Source organism: Canis aureus, chromosome 16 (assembly GCF_053574225.1).
Source record: "Canis aureus isolate CA01 chromosome 16, VMU_Caureus_v.1.0, whole genome shotgun sequence".
Taxonomy (NCBI): domain Eukaryota; kingdom Metazoa; phylum Chordata; class Mammalia; order Carnivora; family Canidae; genus Canis; species Canis aureus.
The window spans coordinates 17894816-17918933 of record NC_135626.1 but is presented as its reverse complement, the minus strand read 5'-3'; the positions used below and the strand labels follow the sequence as shown (position 1 = coordinate 17918933).

The window sequence follows — 24118 nt, the reverse complement described above, 5'->3', positions numbered from 1 at the left end:
TGGCCTGGCAGCTTGGCAGGGGCCTCCGAGGAGTGGCCAGGGCCTGCCCGGTGCTGCTGAGCATGCGCAGCTCCAGCTGCCAGGGCAGCTCTGCCCTGCTCTCGGCTGCGGACCAGGACAAGTGTGTGCCCACCTCCAGCCTCTTCACTTGGGTCCTTTCGAACTCCAGGCGGGTCTCCAGCTCCCGGATCTTAGCTTCCTGCCTGCTCACCAGGGACTTGTCCACCATGGACTGCTCCAGGAACTCCACTTGGCTCTGGAGGGCTTGGAGCTGGGGGCCAGGAAAAGAAAGAACTGAGCCCAGGAGGGAGGGGGCAGATGACCGGAAGGCTGAGGGAGCAGGGATGCACAGGGGAGGTGGAAGGATGGGGCCCTGAGCCAGAGGCATTCCCCACCTGTGCTCTGATGCTGGCACAGATTTTGCCCTTTGTAGAGAAAGGTAAAAGCCAAGGACCAGAGAGGGAATAGAAATGTGAAATGAGGCAGCTGAAGCCAAAATGTCTACTATGGTGATATGGCTCAAAGCCTAGGCCTTCACAGCTTTGATGCTGCTCTGGATTACTAATGACTGAGGGGAGCGCCTACTATCCCATGAGCTTGGGGGTTCATTCCCACATACAGTGGCCCCGCACCCTCTTTCTACCACGAAGACCCTGGTCCCCACCTTCTCCTGCAGCTCTTGCTTCTCCTTATTGGCTTCTTCTAGCTGAGCCTGGAGATCATTCATCTGCGCTAAGTCCCGCGAGGCCTGGGGAAGGAGTGAGCGCTGCAGCAGGATCCACCACGAACGCAAACCCCAGCCAGCCACACTGCACACCGAGTGCTGTGCCGGGGCACGGAGGCTTGCCACTCCCAAAAGAAGTGGCGTGTGGGGGCCTGTGAGGAGGACCACAGGGACAGCGGGGTGTGGAGGAGCACCTGAGCCACAGCTGCCTTGTGCTTCTTCATCAGCTCATTCATGTCCTCCTGATCCTCTTCCAGCCGGCTTTGGATCTCATTCTTCTCACGCTGAAGACGGCTCAGCTGCTCCTCCAGCTGGACGGAGGCAAGACAGAGCAAAGGGCATCAGGCCTCAAGCGCCTGATGGCACGAGGTGGCAAATCTGAACCTCTCCACGCCACCTCCAATGGGAAGGGGGTGATGTCGGAGCCAGGCCCAGCCACTAGAGTGGGGTCCAGACCGGAGGCGCACAGGGAGCTGAGGGAAAGCTGTCTTTGCAGCATAGGCAGACCCTGGGCTAAATGACAGCTGCTTCCTGGCAGCTCTCTGAAGGCTAATGAGAAGGCAGAAAAGGTCTACCCAGAACAGAGCAGCCCGGGTGGCTCAGCGGTTTAGCGCTGCCTTCCGCCAGGGCGTGAACCTGGAGACCCAGGATCGAGTCCCGTGTCAGGCTCCCTGCATGGAGCCTGCTTCTGCCTCTGCCTGTGTCTCTACCTCTCTCTCTCTGTGTCTCTCATGAATAAATGAATAAAATATTAAGGAAAAAAAAAAAGGTCTACCCAGAACAAATGACCTATCATCCTGGCACCAGCAATCTAGGCCCAACCTGCATCCACTCTGCCCCCTTTAGGCCTTGGGGAAGGACCCCTCGAATGTGCAAGGCTCTCTTGGCTTGGATTCTCATCTCCCACGGGACAGCCTGCTCTCTGGCCACTGGGCCCCCCAGTCAGTTCTCTCCTGGGGGGAGGGGAGGAGACCGCCAACAGCAGCTTCAGGAAATGAATGAATCTATTAGCCTGTAATTCCAAACCAAAATGACTGTGTTGGCTCCTTCTCGGCCCCATCCATCTTGTTACCGGGCTGTGGGGAGCTGGGGAAGCCTCCGCCAAGAAATTTATTAACTCGGATTTAAATAAAATGGTAATTTTATAACAGCCTTTTTTAACACAATTAAAGAATTTGAGTTACTCACCTGAAAACTGCTGAGGAGCACAAATGTCACAGGGATAAATCAGGTCTGTGAGATTGGCATCTCTCCACAGACAGGTGACCGGCTGGGGGGGCCACAGAGCCCGGAGCCAAGCCCAGCCTCACTCCTCACCCCCACCCCCCACCCCCCCCTTCCCCTGCCCAAGGAGGTACTGGTGTCTGCATCCCAGTAATGAATTCTGGGCCAATGGATGGGCTGTGGGAGAGGTAGGGAATTAAAAGGGAAGCATTAAATAAAAGGTCTAATTAGCTGCCGCTTGGGCTTGTCAGTGGGCTGGCCAGGGGAAGGGGAGGGAACTGGAGCCATCCCATTCTCTTATCGGTGCTTCGGCTAATCTCTAGGCACCTGTTTACATCCCTCAGCCATATTAGCTGCCTTTATTTATGGTGTCGGGGCCTGTGGCCAAGCTCCCACAGGCAGGTGGTTAAATAGGGAGCCAGGCTCTTGCTGGCTCCCTCTTCCACCTTGCCCCCCATCCTATGCTTCTGCTCTGGGTGGGGAGAGGCCAAGGAGGGGTGGCCTGCTCTCTCTGCCAAAAGCCCTGGCCTGAAGGGAGTGGACCAGGGAAGGGCCCATATCTGGGGGGATGGGAGCTACAGTCATGGCTCTATCCTCCCTCGGCACTATCCTCCCTTGGCCCACCAAGCCCCGACCTGCACAACCCAGCTCCTCACCGCTGTCTTGGCTTTGGCAATGTCATCAATCTGCAGGTGCAGGTCTTCCATCTCCACCTCCATTGCTTTCCGTGCTTTCACGGCTGCTGCACAGGTGAACTCTGACTCCTCCAGCTGGGCACAGAGCCACCCCCACCCCAGGGAGGGGTGTCAGCCAGTCCCTGGGGGTGGGAGGGCCAGACAGGGGGCTCACAGGGGAGAGGGAGCCCAGGCGCTCTGGTCACTTCAGACCCCGGGGGCTGTGGCCTGCTGTGATGTATGCAGGCATCTCCTGTGGCAGGGTTGGCAGATGCAGGGACCCATCCCCACCATCCTGGGGCTTGGCATTCAGGCTGTACGGCATGCACAGATCCTAGGAATCTGCTGGCTATGAGTGGCTTCTCCCCCTCCCCCATTACCTTCCTTCTCAAGGACTCCAGAATCCCTGAGAGGAGGAGGCAGGAAGAGAAAGCACTGAAAAAATAAGCTTTGTTGCCCCTTGGAGCTGATGACTTCCTCTCTGGAAAGATACCTGGTTCTTCAGCTGGGCGATCTCCCTCTTGCTGGGTGCATTGTTCTTCAGGTGATCCAGCATGATCTGGGCGTCTGCCAGCAGGGCCTTGGTACGCTTCAGGTCTTTCCGGAGCCGCTTCTCAGACTCCAGGTCCCGCTGGCTCACCTGGATGGACAGCAGAAGGTGGGGCTCTGGGCTCTACTGCACAGCCTCTTCCTATCTTCCCCAAGCCTGTGGCTCACCCTTGCCCTCATCCTCAGGGTCCCCTGACAAGCAACAACAGAGGAAGTGCCGGGGTCATCATGCCAGCCAGTGAGAAAAGCCTGGTGTGCCATGTGTGGTGACACCCCCCATTCTACATGTGAGGATGGTGGGCTCTACAGAGCCTGCCCCCACCCCCAGACCCCACTCATGGGCCCAGCTTTGCATTGCTGAGATTCCCCTCTCAAAGGCCGAATGGCATGGGCCGTGGGCCAGGCCCCATAGGCCAGGCCCCACCAGCAGGCTCTGCTCACCTGTTCGCTCAGCGTGGTAAGTTTGCTTTCCAGTTCCCGCTTCTCTCGCAGCACCTTCTGCTTATCCTCGTACTCCTCCTCAAGCTGCACTTCCATTTGTTTCAACTGGAGTGCCGTGGGAATAGAGGCCCATCAGTCCCTTCAATGCCTGGTACCAGCTGGTCCCCTTTCCTGGGGGATCCCATCCCCCCACCCGCCACCACCACCCTGGGCAAACTGGGGGCAGGCTGAGCCTGGGTGACCCAGAGGGGTCAGACTGAATTAAAAGTTCTCAGGGTTTCAAAGCAGCCTGGGAGGGAGAGCAGGTATTGTAGGCCATGCACAGCAGCCCCAAGCAAGACCTAGAGCTTCGTGGGAGAATGGGCAGGCCCCGCTGGGCTGGCCCAGCTGACTGCACAGAAAGCAGGGAGTATTCATTCCTCAGAGGACTGAGCTTTCTCTAGAGTCCCTGAAAGCACACATCCCAGTCAATGGCAGGAGCTTGAGCAGAGGTTGTTGGTCCAGAATGGCAATGGATGGATGGATGGATCATGTAGCTAAGGTAGGGCAACAGAAAAGCCCTTACTTTAAAGCTGTGATGAGGGAACCAGGGTTTGTACTGGACATGCTAAGTGCCCACTGTCCTACCTTCTTCTTTTTTTTTTTTTTTAATTTTATTTATTTATGATAGTCACACACACAGAGAGAGAAAGGCAGAGACATAGGCAGAGGGAGAAGCAGGCTCCATGCACCGGGAGCCCGACGTGGGATTCGATCCTGGGTCTCCAGGATCGCGCCCTGGGCCAAAGGCAAGCACTAAACCGCTGCGCCACCCAGGGATCCCAGCCCTACCTTCTTCTGACATGACTGCCGAGCCTCCTCCACCTCCTCATCCCGACTTTCCACCTCCTTGGAATGGGTCTGCCTCATCCTCTCCATCTCCATCTCTAGACGTAGCTTGGCCTGGAGGTGGTTGGGAGTATGGACTGGGTTCCTTTCTCAGCGGCACCCTGACCCCTGCCCACTGGACCCTGATGGCCAGTTCTCCCTAGGCTCAGGAGCAGAGAAGAGCTCTGCCTTGCTTGTGGCAGCCAGCTCCTCCAGAGAAGCCAAATTCCCTCACTAGATGTCTGACACAGGCCCAGAGAAGGCTGCCAGACATGGGGACAGTTCTGCAGACTTTCCATTTGCCCTTTAGGCTCTAGCTCTCTGAATTGACATGGTGGCTCAGTTGCAGGCTTGGTAGGCTCGTGGCCTTCTGGCTGCCACGCGTCCCGAGCCCCTCACCACTAGAGCTCAATCGAGGTTTGTTTTTGTGGAAGCTGCCTGAAAGCTTAATTATTTTCACACTGGGGCTGGCACAGATCAGGTGCTCATTCAACACGACTGCATGTGGGAACGTGCCCTTCTCTGGCTACCCCTGGGTTAGCTGTGGGGACAGTGGTGCCCTCCCTTGGCCAGACCCTGTGGCACCTGCTCCAGCATCTGAATGGTCCCCGCCTGCTCATCCAGCTCCTCTTCCTGATCCTTCACTTTGGCCTCCAGGTCTCGAAGCTGTTTCTTGACCTTGGCTAGAGAGGCCTCATCCTTAGACTCTTGGGAAGAAATGTCCTGGAGCTCAGCCTCCAGCGAGACAACCTTCTGGGTGAATCCGGCAATGTCCATGTCTTTTTCCTGGAGTAAAAGAAAAGATGTTGGTCCCATGTTGGTTTGGGACCAGCTGTTGCCCGTGAGGAGGATGGGGCACGGGTGGTGGGTGGCTCACGCACTTCCAGTTGCTGCTTCAGGCTGAAGGCCTCAGCAAGGAGCGTGTCCTTCTCCCGCTGCAGCTTCTCCCGCTGCAGCTTCTCCCGTTGGGCCTCCTCATGCGCCTGTGAGAGCTCGCTGTCAAACCTATGAGGGAGCCAGGACCACCAAGGTGACTCCGTCAGGGGAGGGAAGAGTCTGGGTTTCCAGCACCCAGAGGCTGCCAGAAAGCAGGGCCATGGACAGGGACAGGACGCAAGCAGAGGGGGACTCACACAGCCCAGAAGTGAGGAATAGCCCAGAAGTGGGGGATATCCAGGATCCCAGGCCATTGAGGCCCTGCTGGCAACCTGGTCTAGGATGGGGGGGGAGCATCTCACTGAGTGGGTCTAAGGAACCCTTATACCAGGTGAGCCTAGGAGGGACCTGCAGACTGCTTTCAGGGAACAGGTAGACAGGCTCTCCTCAGTTTTTTCATTTCAAAAGATCAAAGAATGTAGGACCAGGGTGAGGGCAGAGAGGGCACTGGAATATGCAGAAATGGATGTCCTGCCTCATCTAACTCACTTTCCACAGTTCAATTTGGCAACTCCAGATAAGCAGCTGGCTCCAGCCCCCACCTCTGGGTGCCAGTCCCTGGGCAGGCCCATGTGCCCCAGCAATACCCGTGTCACCACCAGGACCCCTTCCCGCCGCCCCTTCAACCAGGCCAGAAGCCAGCAGTCCCACTATGCCCAGCTGGCAGTGCGCATCGGCAGGTGCATGGTCCACAGCCATGGTCGGGGCCTCTTCCTTGGCTCCTCTACCTCCCAGCCTATTTCCCTGGCCCAGTGACTCTAAATAAGGAGCAAATTGCTGAAATGCCTCTTAACATCTTTTCTGAATAACTAATAAGTTTCATGTTGGAAAATTGGAAGGCTCCCCCCAACCCAATCCCACATCAAAAAAAAGGGAAGGAAACTCTGGGCAGCAGAAATGAAACCCAATAAGGCATTGCCCAGCAGGGAATGTAGTGAGATGGTAACTAGGCCAGGCTGGCACTGCCATGGGTTGGGGGGCTTGAGAGAGGGGTCCCACTAAGGGTGCCCCCCTCTACGTGAAAGGGAGGATGGGGGTAAAGACAAGAAGTAGGGTGGTGGAGAGGCATAGCCGTCTCCCCTCACCTTCTTCAAGTGGCACCCAGCTGGCAGGACAGCAGAGTACCAAGGAGGCCCAGGGTCACCGGAAGGACTCAGCTCTGCCCTGCTCACCCTCAGGGGTGGGGCTGTCCCTTCACGAAGGCACCTGGGACCTCTGCTGAGAAGCCCTCCCCTGCAGAGAGGAACCAGGAGCTCTTCCCACTCCCTGGGGCACCCTGCTGTTCCCAGGGTGTGTGGGTTCCCCGGTGTTGCTAATAAAGGCAGCCCATTCCCATCCCCAGCCAGGGAAATTAATTTAGATTGGATCTGATCCTGTGAGGGCTGCTTCCCCCTCACCCCCCCTCCCCCGTGTCATTACCATAATGAGATGGAAGTGGCACAGTAGTTCAACAACATTAGTCAGGAGAGTGTGTTTGTGTGGCTGAGGCAAGCAAGATATGGGGGCAGGGGGCAAGGGGCAGGGGCACAGGTGCTTTCTGCACAGGGCTTGGTTGAAGCTCATCCTCACTGGGCCCAGGCAGGGGTGATGGGCACACATTGTGGGGAGCATGTCCAAGAGCAGAGGCATGAGCAGGCCTTCGGAGGGGGTGTGGCCAGAGTGCTCCTCAGAGGTCAGGGGTGAGACCTGTTCACATTCTGGGACAATAGGCCATGCAGGCAAGGCTCCTGGCCAAATTCAAGCCCTCTTTCCTTCTCTCTTCCCTGGCGGGGGGAGGCAGGGAGCCTTGTTTGGGGTTGTGCTAGGAAGTCTTCTGTGTCCAGGGCAGGGGATCCACCCACCTCCTCTGCTTCTTCTCCAGCTCGTGGTTGCGGACCTGCTGGCCCTCCAGGTGCAGCTTGGTGTCCTGCAGCTCTGCCGTTAGCCGCTGGCATTTCTTCTTGAGCTGCTGCAGGGCCCGCTGGCTCTCATCGATGTCTGCCTGCAGGTCCCCAAGCTAGGGCCGAGATGTGGTACAGGGCCAGCAGCCAGTGAGGGGCCAGGAAGTATGGGGGGAGAAGGTGAGGAGAAGGAGGGGGTGGTTAGTGAGGGAGAGATCCAGGGTTGAGGGATGGAAGTCAGGGACATCCAGGGAACCACACCTCTCTAACAATGCTTTGCCCTTGGGCATCCCCAGTGAGAGGCTAAGGCATCAACCCTACCCCAGTGCTCCCAGGGCTCGCCTGGCCCTTCCCGGCAGCAAGCCCCTCCCGGGCATAGGCCTCCCTCCTTTCACCAGCCTCACCCGCCTCTCCAGCTGCCTCTTGTTCTGCTGCTCCACCTCCAGCTTGTCTTCAAACTCCTGCTGGAGCCGCTTCTTGGTGAAGTCCACCTCCCGCATGGCTCGCTCGTACTTCAGGCGCCACTCACCACCTGGAGGGTCAGGGGCAGACAAAGGATGGCTAAGCTGCTGAGGGCCTCTGAGAAGGGGCAGCAGGGGGAGACAGCCAGAGAAGGGACACAGAAAGGTCTCTGGAATGATGGCTTCCTCCCAAGCCAGGAAAGGACTAGAGAGGGTGCATGGCTATGTGTGCTATCTACTCCCCGGGGACCATCACACCCCGGCCCCCAGACCCTGTCCTTATCACGGCTGTCATGGCTCTCCACGATAACCCCCTGCATTCACTGCCACCTCTACTTTCTCATCTATTTCTGTCACTATAGCCTTCTGCCAGCCTATAGAAGAGAGACAGGTCCAGGCCAGGGGTGTGGCTGCCCAGGGTGGGGAGGCCGAGCACCTCTGGCCTCAGACCCACCTGTGTCATCATCGTCCACCTCCCCATTGATCTCAGCTGCCCGGATGAGGCGGGCCTCCATCACCTCCATCTCCATCACCTCCATCTGCTTCTTCAGTGCATCGTACTGGGTCTGCAGGAGGGAGGCTTATGAGGTTACCATCCCTCTCCCTTGCTCAGTATCCACCATGGCCCTGAGCCACGCAGACCCTGGGCACGTGCTTACCCCAGGTGGACAGGGGTGCAGGGCCATCTGTCCTTGGGGGGCAGCAGATGGACACTGGAGCGTGGTGGTCACCAGCACGGCTGTCTCCACCCTGGCCCTGCCCTCACCTGCAGCTCTTTCATCTCCTTCTCGGCTCGGAGCCTCTCCGCGGCTTCTGCGTCCAGCAGCTGGGAGGCGGACTCTCCCGTGTTACGTTCATCAGTCAGCTCCGATGTCAGCTCTGAGATCTGGGGTTGGTGGGGGAGGGAGTCACCACCAGTTGAAATTCCTGCCTTACTCAGCTGGAACCCCCAGGGGACCTTCTGGGCCTGGCACTCTGCACAGGTAGGCCAGTCAGCCTGGTGCAGGGAGTCACTCACCCGGGTTTCCAGCCGGTCATTGCTGAGGCGAAGCTCGTTCCGCTCCTTCTCCACCTTCTCAAGCTTGCTCCGTAGCTGCTGGATCTCCTCCTAGGGTGCCGTTAAGGGGACAAAGTGAACTGGAGGCTCTGAGAGGCTGGGGCCTGGAATCTCCACCATTGTGGGTGAATGAAGCTGGGGAAGCTCAGGCCAGGACACAGGGGATAGGAAGCCACTGCCTCCCAGGGGCTCCTATCCCGAGACCCTTCCCTAGATGCTGGGGATGCCTGAGATTTTAGACTGAGAGGCTACCCAGGAGCTTGGCCAGCACCCCACAGGGAAGCCTTCTGTTTGATGGGCATCATTCAAGGCTCTCTGAACTATAAATGAAGAACACTTGGGAGCCCAAGATGAGCTGGCAAGAATTTTGTCCACATAGAGGAACTCATCCTTTTCCACTGATGTGGCCCTTCTGGAGCTGATACGTACGTCTTTGCTCCGGATCTGCTCCTCAGACAGCTGTACCTCGATGAGGGGCCGCACGGTGGTAAAGAGTTTCCACCAGGCCCAGTCCTTCACCCCTTTGTTCTTTTTGATGTTCTTCTGCACACAGCGAATGGCCAGGTCCTGGATCTAGATTGGGGTGAGGGTGGTGCACAGCAGGGCTCTCAGTCCTAAGCCCTGCCCCTGGCCCTGCCTCCCCCAGCACAAAGGCCAGGCTGCTTCTCTGGCCACCTAACCCATGGTTCAAACATTCCCTGTGCCACCCCTCGCTTCCAGCTTCTCCCATCCCTCAGAGAGCGGGCGGCAGAGAGCCTGGCCCTGGGAGCACTGCACTGGGCACTAACCGCTCTGCCGTCATTAGGAATAATTTCATCTGCTTTATTTGCTGCCTGATTATTTCCAGCACCCTGGCCTAGATGTGCTATAAAACCTAATCTTGCTGAAACACAAGAGGCGGCGGTGCTGGCTGTTTTATGGACTTGCTAATAAGAAAAGGAGTCGCTGACACAGCTCCTTAATCTTCATGGAGCAGCCTATGATCCAGAGCCCACCTTTGCCTAGGCGCTGCCCCCCATTCCCGCCCCAGGCCCAGGCCCCATGGCCCCCTGCTAGGTATTCCAGCACGTAGGCACCAAGGAGCTCAGAACACTTCCCCGCCCTGGCCCAGGGCATGGTGGCCCTAGGAAGATCCTGCTTCTCCCCTAGGTGACAATAACTCATAGTCCCAAAGCCTCCTGCCCCAGCATGTTCCCTTGGACTGCCCCCCACCCCCACCCCAGGAACTCTGCTCTGCCATCTAGGCTGGGGACTGGGATGGAGATACCCCTGGAACAGCACCTTTTTCTTCTTGAAGTGCTGGCGGGCCAGGTAGCCTCTGCAGGCTGCCTGGAACAGGGTTAGGTTCCTGCTGGTTTGTTCATCCCGCTGCTCCTCTAGCCGGGCCAATGTGCCGGCCCGGAAGAACACCTGTGGAGAGGCAGTCCTGATGAAGGCAGGAGATGTGCTGAGGGGAGCCCAGCAGAGAAACAAGCAGCTGGCACAGGAAACTAGCCAGCTTGGGAGGTGGCCCTGGGAAGAACTTGAAAATCCAAGGGAACAAGGGAGGAGGGAGGGAGCAAGGAGAGGCCCCAAGAAGGCTGAGAGGGGAGGGCTAGGCTGGTGGCTGGGGAGGGTTTTTGGGAGAGGAGGAGTAAGGTGGGAAATCTAACTTCAAAGAGAGATAAAAGGAGAAGGAAGTCAAAGGGAAGGTATCTGGGACAAGAAGGAAATACAGCAGCTACAGTCAAATGGGGACAGGACACCCCTCGGCAATATCTAGGGCGGTTTCTTCCCCGAGGACGGCCCACAGCCCACTGGAGCACCCAAACACAGGGGCCAGCTGCTTGGGTCAGGTGGAGTGGATGTGGTGAAATTGTGTAAGGAGAGAAAGGTCCAGAAGCCTGCACAGAGAAAGGGTGGGGCCGCCCCCCACTCAGTCTCCTCTTTAGACAGCCTCCTCTTTCATTTGCCAGCATCCCGCCCCCACACACACACCCAGGTTTCAGCTCATGAAAAAGCCAGGGGATGGGTGGGGGTTGGCCCAATCAAGAGACCTGTCCTACAGGTTTGGGGGCTGGAGGGCAGATGGGAGAGGAACCAGCTGGGCGCCCCCACATCCAGCATTTCCTCTCTCTCTTTGGTGCTCCAAACTGGGACTGGGTAAAGTTTTCCCTGCTAAGGGAAGAAGAGGGGGGAATTTACAGATGAGAAGACTCCAGGATCCTCACAGAGGGCAAAGGGATACCTAGGTATATGCCCACCTCCACCTTGCCCAGGACACAGAAAGTTCCCTTCTGTGGGGCAAAGAGAAGATGTGAACTCCGTGGGAAACACTCAGAACCAATACGTACAGTATCCCTAAGGCTCCCTTCAGGGAAGAAGTGGGGAGAGGGCCTACACTTTCTGCTGAGAAAGCTTTGCCTCTGGCGACTCCACAGAAACCTAGTTCCCTGGGGATGGCCTAGGAGAAAGCCAGCTCCGGTCCTCAGCAACACTTCCTCAGATCCCACACTGGCACTGAGTGCCTGGGTTCTCCCATGGGCCTCAAGCCCTACCCGAGCTTCAATATCTCACAATGCGTGAGCCTGAGATTCCTCCAGGGGTGGGGAATATCTGAGTCCCCCCAGGACTGCTCCATCTCCCCCAGGTGACAATAACTCATAGTCCCAAAACCTCTTGCACTAGCATATTCCCTTGGACCCCCCCCCAACCCCACCCCAGGAACTCTGCTTTGCCGTCTAAGCTGGGGACTGGGATGGAGATACCCTTGGAACAGCACCTTTTTCTTCTTGAAGGTAGACATAGGTGCTAGTGGTCAGCACACACAGCTGTCTAACTAGGGCAGAAGGGAGGTGGCCTAGGGGATGGAGAGTGGTCCCTAGATGGCCTAGGGACTGGGGCAGGGAGCCTGAGACCTCTCTTGTGCAGCTATGCATTAGTGGGGGTGAGTGGGGGTAATACTCCTTTTGAGTATTAGGTGAAAGCTCAGGACCTCTCTTCCCCAGCATACCCATCCATACAATTTTACAAACAGAATCAGGAGGCTCTCAAGATCCTCTAACACCCTGCCTGAAATCCCCAGAGTTCTGTGGGCTCAGACAGCGACCCCCTCCTTGAAGCAATGCCACAAATATGCAGAATCTTTGCTCACCAGCCACCCAACCACAGCCTAGAAGCCCTGAAATTTCTCTCCCAAAATCAGATGTGAGAAAACATCCAACTTTGCCTCTAATTTCTGAGTGTGAATGGGCCCTGGGGCTCGCCTGCCTCAGCCAAGCACCTGGGATGAAGCAGAGGGTCTGAGCTGCACCTGGGAAGAGGACCAGCCTGTACAGGCCCTCTCCTGACCAGGACATGCCTTGGAGGAGGTGCCACCCCAGTGCCAGCCAGCAGCAGCCCAGCCTGCCGGGGGGGCAGGAGCCCGCCCAGGAGCCGGAGAGGCTGAAGTGAAACTTTGGCTGCGGGTTTCCCAGGGAGGAAGTTCGGCTGGCAGCCCCTGAGCAGGCAGATAGTTGGGGATGGGGAGAGGTTGAGTCAGATACAGCAAGAGACCAAAGCCAGAAAAATAAACAGAAAGAGTGAGGCCACAGAAGACCCAGAGAACAGGGAAAGAAACAGAAAATGACAGAGCCAGAAACCAAGGACTAGATACCAGCAGGAACTGCCAGGGCCACAAGGAAAAGGGAAAAGCAGCAGAGACAAAGATACAGCCAGGGGATAGGAAAGAGAAGGGCCAGGCTGGTGACTCAGGATACAGAACAGAGAGAAAAGAGTGGACAAGCAACACCAAGCCTTCTTTGCGAGCATCTCCATGAAGCCCTGGCACCCACAGTTCCCTCCGTCCCTGCTGACAGGTAGACAGGCTTAGAACCCCTCCCTGGCTTCCACATGGCCTCCCTCCCAGCACAGCCCTTGGAGCACATACGTGGACGCCACCTGTCAAGCCTCCCAGTCTCAGGAGAGAATGGCGAGCAGGGCTCCTGCCCGTGGGAGGGACGCTCGCCTGACCCACTGGCGCAGAGTGATGCAGCACACTGGCACCCGGGGCCGGGCGTGCCTGCCTCTCATACACCACGTTCCATTCAGGTGAGGAATTGGACTTGTGGGCAGGTGGCGGCGGCACAGCCTCGCTGCATCCTGCTTGCTCTGCTGGGACCCTGGCAGCCCTCGGGGAGCCTCTGGAGCACTCTGCCTACTGCCTTCCTGCTTTGTCCAGCTCTCCTCCCTGCTGTCTCATCCTCCCCGCTCCCCACACCAGGACTCAGGCCAAGTTCAGGGCCACCTTCCAACCCACTCCCTCTCCCCGACGTTACAGAGGTTCATGGTCCTGAACGAGTCATTCCTTCAGAGGGTGGGAAGTCAGGTTTGCTGCAGAAGGGGAGGGCCAGCCGTTTGGACAAGGGTAACCAGAGTGGGTGCCGGGCCCGGCCACCCTCACCCAGCTGGGACTGCTCACCCGGCTCAGGCCCATGCAGCAGCTGCTCTTCTCCAGATCCAAGGACTCCAGCAGCTCCTCCACTGCCTGCAGAGAGAGGCCTCTGTCAGGAAGGCCAGGGGCTGCTCCCCCCACCCCCGTCTCTATGCAGGGCTTTGCCTAGGCACGAATCCCTCCCCAGCCTCTACTGAGGCAGTCCATTTCTTATTCAACAAGTGCTCTTGGGCGGGCTTCCACTGCGTCAGGCACTAGGTTAGATTCTGGGGACGTAAAGATGACTATGAGGGCAGTAAGTTATCTTGTTGGCAAGAGAGGTAAGTGAATTAGTGAAGTATACAAAGGAGACGGCACCTAAGTCAGACAAGAGATCACGGAAGGTGTCCTGGAGGACGGGAGGTGTTGTTTGTGCTGAGTTTTTGGTTCTAAGGAAGAATTAGGCAAAGTAAGGGAGAGGGCATTTCAGGCAGAGGGACAAGCACAAGCAAAGGCATGGAAACACGAGACAAGGGAATGTACTGAGGAAACCAGGCAGCTTGGGAGTGAAGGGGGTGGGGTGGTTAAGGTACTGCTAGAAAGGTGGGCAGTAGCCAAAAGGGGTGGCGCCTATATGGAGACTGGATGGAGGCCCCCTCAGGCAGCTACTGCAGGCGTTCATAGGAGAGGAGGCTGGAGCCTGACCCAAAGGGAAGAAAGAGGCGGAAATGCCGATATGAAGAGATAGAACCTTGCACCTGCAGGTGTGCAGAGGCAGGGTGGGTGATAAGGAGGAACCTAGGGACACACCCAGGTTTCTGACTTAGGAAGCTAAACAGACGATGGTGCCGCTCTCCACGGTAGGAAACAGAAGAGTGAGACTAGGTTTAGGAGGGAATGGAATCTGTTTGGTCTGAACATGCTGAATTTGAGGTGTTACAAGGCATGTAGGTGGAAAAGTCCAGAAAAAAGCAGCCAGATAGAAACACACGTCTGAGGTTCAGGAGAGAGGCCTGGACTACAGGTATTGTTGAGAGTCGTCAATACATACGTGGTGATGGAAGTGACGGGTGTGAATGAGATTGCCCAGGAAGAGGCTGTAGAATAGAATGCACAGATGGCCAAGGGCAGTGTCTGAAGGGAGAGAGAGACCTTTCCTGCAGGGGCAGGTGGAAGAAGGGAAGCTCAGCAGGACGAGAGCATGGCCAGGTGTGGCAGCAAGGAAGCTGAGCAGAGAATGTTTCCTTAAGAATGGAGTTGTCAATGGAGTCACATGTAGCCAAGAAGCACAGTAAAGGGCACCACAGAGGGCAACGGGCAACAGATCAGTCCCAGGGTGTTAGGGCAGGGATCTGGGCACTGGAGGGTGGAAGAACGGGTTGGGGCAGGCAAGAGACAGACAAGGGTCCCATGTGAGAGAGGGTTGATGGGAGGCTCCTTTCCCAGCACAGGATCTGCAGAATGTTTCTCTCCTGAGAGAAAAGAGAGCCTGCAGCAGAGTAGAGGCTGCAGCACCGATGAAGTAGGACTCCAGGGAGCCACAGGAAGTGGATTCCAAAGCACAGGAGGAAGGCCTCTCCCACCCAGACAGGAGGGCTGAGGAAGAAGGCACCCGAAGAGAACTGAAGAGAACATACAGAAGGCAGAGAAGGAAGCCAGAGCCTCAGTTTTATTACCATTCAGAAGCAAGGTCAACTGTTGGGCAGATGACCTGGGGAGGTACAGCAGGGGGGAATTCAAGGAGAAAGACTGAATGGCAGGGAAGGAGCTTGGAACAGGGGCCAGGGAAGGATGCGCCATATGAAAACCTTGCCAGGACACATCAAGGGCAGTTGAGGCTGGAGACCATGAACCCATAGGACTTCCAGTCCGCCTGGTTGTATAATTTTCTCCATAGCCCTTGGGAACCCCAAACTCCATAGCCCTTGGGAACTCCCAAAGGAGTGCAGATACCTGAAGGCTGGCCCTTCACTGTGGGGGGTGGGGGACGTGGACAGGTATAGGGAGGCTCAGGAGAGCTGAGGGGCATGGAGGCCAAGTGACCAGAGGGCTGGACCATGGCATCAAGGCGGAGCAGAAAAGAAAGTCAGAAGGGAATGGACACAGCAGAGAAAATGGAGTGGGGTACAGAAAGGAGAGGTCTCAACAGAGTCAAAGAGCAGGTGTCCTGAAAGGAGGAGAGAAGTGAAGTGTGCAGGTAGGAGGCTGTGGTCAGAGAACGCCATGTTGGAATTTATGATTTCTCAGGTGAAGCATTTCCAGGGCTGACAAGGTCCTGGGTGCAGCCATGAGTGGGAGGCTGGAATAAAGGTCTGGGGTGAGAGAGAAGAGGGTTGTGGGTGGCTCATCTACACGCACACCAAGGTTGCTCAGGACATTGGCAGGTCCTGGATGGAGAGAAGTTTTTGAGGTCTCTGTGAATGTGGGTCTGTGACTTGGGGGGCAAGGGAAGAGGGGCTTTCTGCCCCATTTTGCACAGCATTCTCCCTTTGGGGGAAGCCATCCTAAGGTCTGAGATACCTTCAGAGTCAGGCTGGGTGCCTGAGGCCAGAAAACAGTGAAGGAGGCTTCCTCTGCTCAAGGAGCCCTCTGGCTCTCTGAGGGGCTGCTTCTGGGGGTTACAGCCATGAGTTTCTGAAGCCATGAGTTCACCAACCTGTGCTGACAAGAGGCCGGAGCCTTCGGCTTACCCTGGCGCTGTATCAATCTTGCCCCTAGGAAGGATGCTTGCCCCACCTCTGGACAGCTTTGCTTGCTGCAGGAACCTGAGTCCTTGATGTGGAAGTGAAGGCTGAAGGGCCCGGGTGCTACCAGTGGTAACACCCCAAATACTAGTTCTTATCTGCATCCTGAAGGCTCTTAGATGACTGGCTGACCAGAGAGCAGAGACCCCCAACTCTGGCCTCCAAAGGGGGTGACTCTTCTCTCATTCCTATGGGTCATGCCCCAGGCTGCCTTCTTCCCACTGGCATAGCTGGGCTACTACATGTCCCTGTCCTGGCCCCTGGGTGGCCAAATCCAGGAGCCTGAGCAAGGGCCAGCCCAGCTCTCTCCAGGGCAGGGAGGGTAGGTGCTTGGAGGGATCTGTGCAGAAGGAAGGGGGTCTGGTAGGGCTCTGGGGCCCAGACCTACCCGCCTTTCATCCATCACAATGTAGTTGCGCCCATGCTTCTTGGTCAGGTGTGGGGCCAGGACGTCGAAGCGGCGACGGAACTCGGAAAACACCATGTGGTCTGGGTAACCTAGAGAGAGGGCAGCCCCGAGCCACGTCTGTTGGCCCCTTGCCTGCTCCTGGCACACCAGATGGCCACTGGTGTCCCAGGTTGCACACAGGGACAGTCCCTGAAAGGGGAAGAAGCTACGGGGGAGGAGAGCCTGAGTGTGGGGCAGGCCTGGGAAGGGAGGGTGGAGAGGGAAGAGGCAGGGGTGTGGGACAGGAGACTGCAGGACACTTAGGGCTGCCCTCCGGGGGGATTGTAAGGTTACAACGGGTACAGGTTCCTTTAGAAGGAAGCAAGCTCCTTGTCAGTGAGGTGTGTGAACAGAGGACGGCTGACCACCTGGGGATAATACTATGGCTAAGAAAGATGCTTTCTAGCCTCTGTGTCTATGACTCTGTTAAACCCAGAGAGAACAATGGCTTCAGGACTTAACAATGAAAAAGAAAATAGGGTAACAGACCGTAGCAAGAGGAAAAGGGTACAGACTTGGGGTCAGAATCCTGGCCCTGGCTCATGGCACCATGTGACTTTGGACAAGTCACTGGAATCTCAATTTCCTCATCTTTATTATTTATTTTTAAAAAGGATTTTATTTATTTATTCATGAGAAACACACAGAGAGAGGCAGAGACATAGGCAGAGGGAGAAGCAGGCTCCCTGCGGGAAGCCCGATGAGGGGCTTGATCCTAGGACCCTGGGATCATGACCTGAGCCGAATGCAGATGCTCAACCACTGAGCCACCCAGGTGCCCCTCGGTTTCCTCATCTTTAAATGGGGGACCTACCACTTATCTTGTATGATAGTCCTGCGGTTTGAATGAGAAAATATGTAGAAAGCACGTTTGGCTCACATGGTGGGTGTTCAATAAAATGCTCCCTTCCTTTCTTCAGTCCCCGGAAACAGGATACAAAAAGGGTGGCCCTTCCTGCTCCCATCCTGACCTTGAGCCCCAGGCTGCATGACCAAAAGAATTCTAGATTCTCTTTCCCTGCGGAGCGTTACCTCTAGCAGAGACGTCCCTACTGTTTAGGCTTGAGGCCAGGGCAAGTGGTCAGATGGCTTCTGGCTCGGAGCAAGGTTGGGATGGAGGCTGGTAGGAGGTCACCCTGAGCCCATGGTAGAGGACACAGTCACAGAATTTCAAACTGAAAAGGGGTCTTAGGCCAGATACAACTCATCTCCCAGGCATAGGAACCGAGGCCAAAGCAGTGGCCCAACTGGCTGACTCAAGGTCACAGGGTTGCCGCCAGAGGCAGAACTGGACTCCAAACCCGGGCTCTTGAGAGCCTGTCGGGGGCCTGCTACGCTATGCCGGCTTCATGAGCTCCGGGAAACCCTCCAACTGGGAGATGAGGCTGATGCATGTGCCCGATAATTGAAACAGGAGGCGGGGGCCGCTGAGGGGCCAAGACAAAGTGAGCTATTGATTGTATCTGAATTGCAATTAAATTGATGGGCCAGAATAGCAGGTCTGGACGCCTGGCATCTTAATTAATCATCAGCGCTATCGATGGTGGCGGGGGGCTGGGCCAGGGGAGGGGGGCCTGCTGCTGCTGGCCTCATCGATCTGCTTGTTTGAGTAAAGCACATTGATTTTGGTTCAGAGCGGTAACAATCTGGTTTTGAAATAATAAACACCAACTCCATATCAAGACGTGGGGACAGATCGATGATTTATTTGGAGCAGGGCAGGGAGCCTGCTTTGTGGCTTTGGCTGCTAAGGAAAAGTGATGGTGTCTATGGGGATACCTCAAACGGACCTGGCTATGGGTGGGTGGGACCCTGCTGGCTCTCCTATCAAAGGAAAAAAGGGCAGAAATCTGGCAGCCCATAACTTCTCAGGCAAACGAACCCCCTACTTGAGAGGCACGAACTCAGAAGCTGGTCTGCCTGGGTCCCATCTTGCTCTGCCACTCGTGAGCTGTGTGACCTTGGGCAAGCTACTTAACCACCCTGAGCCTCAGTCTCCTCATCTGGGGATGGTCATAGTATCAATACCTCATGAGGCTGTTGTGAGCATTAAGTGAGTGACGTTGTATGGTGAGTTCAGAACAGTGCCTGGTACACTGTAACTGCTCTAATAATGTTAACTACAGTTGATCCTTGAACAGCATGACATGAGTTAAGGGTGCTGGCCCCCTGTGCAGTTGAAAATCCAAATGTAAATTTAACTCCCCCCAAAACTTAATGACTAATAACGTATGGTTAACTGGACATAACAGCGGGTTAACACATTGTTGTGTGTTACATGGAGTACATACTGTATCATTACAGTAAAGCTCGAGGAAGGCAAATGTTATTAAGGAAGTCAGAAAGAAGAGAAAATATGTTTATCAGAGTGTATTACAAAAAGTCCACATGTAAGTGGACCCACACAGTTCAAAGCCATGTTGGTCAAGGGTCAGCTGTGCTATGACTCTCACCCTTTCCAATCCCTCCTCCAGATGGGTCTATAAAAAGGATCTGTCTGACCTTTCTTGGGAAATTTAAGTACCTCAGAAAGATTTAGCACCTCATCTCTCATTCAGGGGTATGGCCCCGCCACCTGGCTGCTCTCAGAGGTAGTTAGCACCACTGAACAGATGGCTCTATATGGGCATGGGTCTGCTGCCCCGGCCAGGCCAGAGCAGAGCAGGGAACAGGGGAGGGGGAGTTGTGTGAACGGGGCCTGTGGGGCAGGGCGAGGAGGGGATGAAGAGGACTGGATGCCGAAGGGAGAGGGGGAAGAAGGGAGTCCTGGGTGGGAAGGAAAAAAGAGAGGACCAGACTGGGCTGGAAAACCAGCACCAGAGCAGGTACCAGAGCAGAAAAGAGATCTAGAGCCAGTCCAGAGACAGGAAGGGAGTAGTACTCCTCTAGCCCCATGGGTCCCACTTAGAAGGTAGAGAGGGGCAGGAACAGCCCGAGAAAACAGAAGCAGGAATTGAGTGGGAAGGAGGCCCCACCTTGGCGGTACATGCGCATGGCATCAAGCAGGCGAGAGCCACGGAGCTGGGCACGCAGTAGAGGCACGTCCAGCTGCAGGAGCCCAGCCTCACAGTGGTCTCCTGAGGGCAGGTCCAGCTCACTGCTGCTGCTGACTCGGCGGGAGGATGCAGACCGGGGCTCCCCGGCCCAGCCCTCTGCTACAGGCAGGAAGCAGTGCACGAAGTGCAGCTTTGACTTCTTGATGGTGTCAATGAGGGCGTCCTGCCAAAGGGAAAGAGATGTGCCTCAGTGGGTTCTGATGGCCCGGCCAGTGTCGAGGAGAGCCGGGACCAGTGGCAGCCACTTGGCTCCTCCCAGGATGGCAGGTGTCCTGCCACTGGCCAAGACATGCCAAGCCTGGACAAAGCCACCCTCACTAGGCCTGAGTGGTCTCTGAAAAGAGGACCCACCAGCAGCAATCACATGTGAGAGTGGGATGCTGAGTGGGTACTGGGTCAGTAGGGTGTGCCCAAATCAGCCAGAGAAGCCCCGAGAGGGCCCTAGGGCCTGGGTAGGCACACTCACCACCTGCAGCTTAATTTGGATGCACAGTGACTTCTTCTTGACAGCCGCCATGCCCGTGGTGAAGGTCTTCCGCATGCTGGTGGCCCGGCGCAGCGCCAGCTGTGAGCCACCCTCCAAGCCTGCGATGGAGCCTGACAGCACTGTGGTGCCGCCTGCCCGGCCCAGAAACAGGTTGCTAATGATTTTCCTACCAGAGGTGGAAGGGCAGAGGAGGAGAAGAAGTAATTTTGAGAGAGTAGCAGAGGGTGTCTTCCCAGTTTCTGGGACACCCCCAAAATCCCCATATTGCCATGGCTGTAGGCCTGGATTATCTGGCCTGGGGCTGCATGTCCCACATCCTGGAGAGAAACTGGAGGGAAATCTTTGAATGGGAAGAAGAGAAAACTAGTGGGGGGCAGGACAGAGGTCTAGAGTAGGCAGGGATTGAACACAGCAGAGTGATCTGCTCTTGGTCATCACTGGGGAGGGCAGAGGTCCAGTGTGGCAGGAGGGATTAGAGCCCAACAATCTACCACGCCATATAATCTGTGTATGATATTTACTGGTTGTTCTCTGCCTCTCCCCTTGCCCCCAGTTGGGCAGGGAGTTTTCTTTTATTCACTGCCATCTGCCAGGCACCTAAAAGAGTAGATGCCCAATAATTATCTGCTAAATAAATAAACGGATGACAGGCCTTATGTGACTGACGGGTTTCTAAAGCTACTCTTGCCTTCTTTTAAGTTTTTTATTTGTATCTTCTTCTTCTTCTTATTATTATTTGTTAATTCTTATTATTTTTTAAAAGTAATCTCTATACCGAATGTGGGTCATGTCAAACTCATGACCTGGAGATCAAGAGTTGCACATTATTCCCACTAAACCAATCAGGTGCCCCGTTTTTTAAAGTTTTGCTTTTTGTTTTTTGCTACTCTTGCCTTCTGTGAAGAATGTGGAAGTGCTATTCAAATTTCAAGGTGCCTCCAACCATATCCATAATTGGATAACCATATCCAATTTATAGGTGCCTCCAACCATATCCATCCCACTTCTACTCCAGGAGGCTGCCCCCAGGCCCTCAAGACCAAACTGGGCTTGGCTGTCACCTCTCAGGAACCAGAGGCTATCAAGCCTGCTGGTGAGGGGGCCTCTGAGACCAGGAAGCCCAAAATCAGCCCTGGGGATTGGACATGGCAGAGTGAGTGGTGTTCTTACTTCTGGGAGTCCTGCAGGAGCCGGGGGGCATTCTGGGTGGCCGGGTTCTGTTTGGTGTAGCTCAGCCAGCCAGATACATTGTACTCAACCCAGTTGGTGCCGTGACTGTGGCCCAGGAGAAAATGGTGTGGTTTGCTGCTGTGTAGGAGGGGTCTTTGGCCTGAGGGTGGGAGAAGTAAGGTTCAGATCATCAGGGTACAGGCCCAGAAAAAGCCCAGGCACTCTGGGCTTTCTAGGCAGTACCATCTAGACCCACATAAGTGGGTCCTCAGGAGAGGAAGCAAAAGAGCCCTCCAGGGGTATGACTCACCTTTTTTGTCACCTTCCTGAGGGCCATAGTAGGAGAAAAGGCGCTCCAGGAGGGCATCCTCAGTGGCCCCTGGCACTAGTGCCTCCTCTTCCAATAGCCATAGTAGGCCCCTTGCCTCATCGGTGCGTGCCAGTGAGCGGACCTATGGAGAAGTGAAGAAATGCCACCATGTCACATGGAATCCCTGGCCCAACCACACACTATAAATATGCTACACATATGCACATGCACTACAGCCCATGCCACTCACGGCTGACAGCCGTGACTAGAGAGAAAAGCCCACAGCAAAATCTATTTCCTAGGAATTGTGTCCAAAGCCACCAAAGCCTGAAGGGCTCTTGTTAGCCATCCTTATCCTCTTGGAAATCAGCAGGGCCTTGGGTGAACCCACATTGCCCTCACTCTCTGGGCATCACATCCCAGGCAGATTAAAGGAGATGAAGTCTGGAAGGCCTGGGGCAGGGTGCATGGTCCAAAGGAAGCTCTCAACCAGCAATGGCTATGGGGTTAATCCTGGTCCCCCTGACAGTGGGGAGCCAGAAATGGCTTCAAGCCCTGCAGGTGGAATCCCTGCAGGGTCAGAAACTCAAAGGTCAAAATGTAAGGCTGGTGATTTAATAGATATAAATAATAATAGGTGGAGCCAAGGTGACTGAATCACACCTGTCCCCATCTAAAGGGAAGAACCACCAGTTGGTGGCCAGCTGCTTTCCTGGAAGAACACTGGCCTAGCATTGGTAAACGCTCCAGCTTTTCAAGAGAAGGTGGAAACACAAAATTCTGATTTCTAACACCCTGTGTGGATCACACAAATGAGGCCTGTGGTTGCATCTGGTCTCAAGGTGCCTTTTCCAAAGCATTTCCAAGTCTTCCTTGAGCAAGAAGGACAGAATCTTCTCCACACCCCATGCTTGCCTGGCCTTTCAGGAGTGGGGGCCAAGAGAAGTAAGAAAAGTGCCATTTTCCCTCTCTTTGAACCCCTCTGCTTGCATCTCCACCCACCCCACGGCTGCCCAGGGGAGTCAGTGTGACGACCAGGAAAAGCAGAAGGTGGCCAAGAACTGATGGCAGCTAAGGTCTCAGAGTGGCTACAGCTACCTGGCGTGACTGGGCAGTGCAGCCATTGGACAGTGAGCAGCAGGCTCAGCACTGAGGGGCCCCTGTCCCCAGAGGGGCCAAGGACTATCAGATAAGGAGAGCAAAGGGGAGGGATAGCCAAGTCCCATCCGGACACTATCTGACATGCCCCGCCCTCCTAAGCCGCATGCACTGTCTTCCCCACACCTCCTGGGAATGGCAAAGGCTCTCCAGGAGGCTGGCATGGAGACCCAGGTGTCAGGAAAAAGAAGCCAGCTTCCCAGGGGAGACACAGAAGTTGCGCACTTTAAATACTTGTCCCAGAGGGACAGTCTCCCTGCCCCCCACCCCGGCTGCCCACAGGAGGAGGTGGGGCAGGGCTCAAAGCAGAAGAGGGCAAATATGCCAGAAGAACCTTATGCAACTTCTCTGAGGATGATCAGTAAATGCCAAGTGCTCATCAGGCCAGCCAGGCCCCCAGGCAGCAAATTGCCCGAGATACAAGTCCAAAGTGTGACAAAGCCTGTCCCTAAGGTTGAGGTGCCAGGGCTCACATTCAGAGCTAGGTGTGGATTCCCTATTTGCACAGACTCCTTGCCCACTCTGCTCAGCAGCATCAGTCTCTTGGGGACAGCGGGAGGGATTACTATGTCCTCGGGGCCCAGCCCAGCCCTTGTGGCCCAGGAGGAGGAAACACCAGGGCTCCTGGCAGACATACACAAGGCTCAGCCAGTCACGGGACAGGGCCCGTGTAGGAGCAGGTATGCCTCCCCCACCGGGTCAGACACCCTGGGGCTAAGGCTCTCACTGTACCAGGGCAGAAGGAAGTGCCACTTCCTGGCCAGAGCAGCGAGAGCAGCAGCAGTTCACATGGTGAGGGCTCCACCGAGGGAAAGGCCCAGACAAGGGGAGAAAAGGAGAGCCCGGGCCCTGGCTGGAATTCCTACCAGGGACTGATGGGAGGCTTGGTCCACAGCTGCCACAGAATCATCCGTGGCTGGCTCCAAGTCGTCAAACGCCAGCTCAATGTTCTCCTAGGAGGGAAGGGTGAGTGGTGATGAGCACAGGCCACTTGAGGGGTGCAGCCCTACGTGAAGGCCAGGAGGGGGTGCTGGGTCAGCAAGTCTAACCTTCCATCCCTCTCAGGATCTCCCCTCCAGCAGCCCCACTGACAAGTGTTCACAACCTCCCAAGGCACCACATGGCATTTTGGGACAGCTAAAATTTGTTTCACCTTCTTGAATACTGAGCTAAATCACATAGTACTGTTACTTGGGCCAGGTGATGAGACTACACCAAATAAGTCTACTCTCAATTTCACACAATCATCCTTGAAACACTTGAAGATAGCTGTTTGCTTCCTGAATCTTCTCTCCAGGATAAATATCCTCCCCAGTTCATTCATCTCACCTGCACATGAAGTAGGATTTCTAGATCTTGTCCCATCCGAGACACCCTTTTACAAAGGAGCCCTACATAATCAGTCAGCATTGTAACAGGTCAGGAGCCAGGGGGAGGCCAGCAGAGGCCAGGCCTGACACACATGGAGGCCGGAACTGCATGGTGGCAATTTGGGGCCTACGTGGGTGCCTTGAGGGTGGGCAAGGAGGGGCTCTCTGTGGC

General features: G+C 55.7%; 1 protein-coding gene across 21 annotated transcripts in view; it reads right to left on the bottom strand.

Annotated features, from left to right (window-relative positions):
- Positions 1-24118, bottom strand: part of MYO18A (myosin XVIIIA) — a 98382-nt gene that overhangs the window by 15707 nt on the left and 58557 nt on the right. For all 21 annotated transcript variants that reach the window (XM_077851939.1, XM_077851941.1, XM_077851942.1 and 18 more), the window contains 23 exons: positions 23443-23529; positions 21419-21560; positions 21109-21268; positions 19918-20104; positions 19371-19614; positions 16336-16445; positions 13252-13317; positions 10095-10223; positions 9243-9386; positions 8775-8864; positions 8523-8642; positions 8211-8322; positions 7700-7827; positions 7257-7411; positions 5361-5484; positions 5065-5265; positions 4444-4554; positions 3613-3717; positions 3116-3262; positions 2605-2718; positions 919-1035; positions 665-748; positions 134-271 (listed from right to left, as the gene is read on the bottom strand). In XM_077851939.1, coding sequence (XP_077708065.1) covers positions 134-271; positions 665-748; positions 919-1035; positions 2605-2718; positions 3116-3262; positions 3613-3717; positions 4444-4554; positions 5065-5265; positions 5361-5484; positions 7257-7411; positions 7700-7827; positions 8211-8322; positions 8523-8642; positions 8775-8864; positions 9243-9386; positions 10095-10223; positions 13252-13317; positions 16336-16445; positions 19371-19614; positions 19918-20104; positions 21109-21268; positions 21419-21560; positions 23443-23529 — 3015 coding nt within the window. The remainder of the gene's footprint in view (positions 1-133; positions 272-664; positions 749-918; positions 1036-2604; positions 2719-3115; positions 3263-3612; positions 3718-4443; positions 4555-5064; positions 5266-5360; positions 5485-7256; positions 7412-7699; positions 7828-8210; positions 8323-8522; positions 8643-8774; positions 8865-9242; positions 9387-10094; positions 10224-13251; positions 13318-16335; positions 16446-19370; positions 19615-19917; positions 20105-21108; positions 21269-21418; positions 21561-23442; positions 23530-24118) is intronic.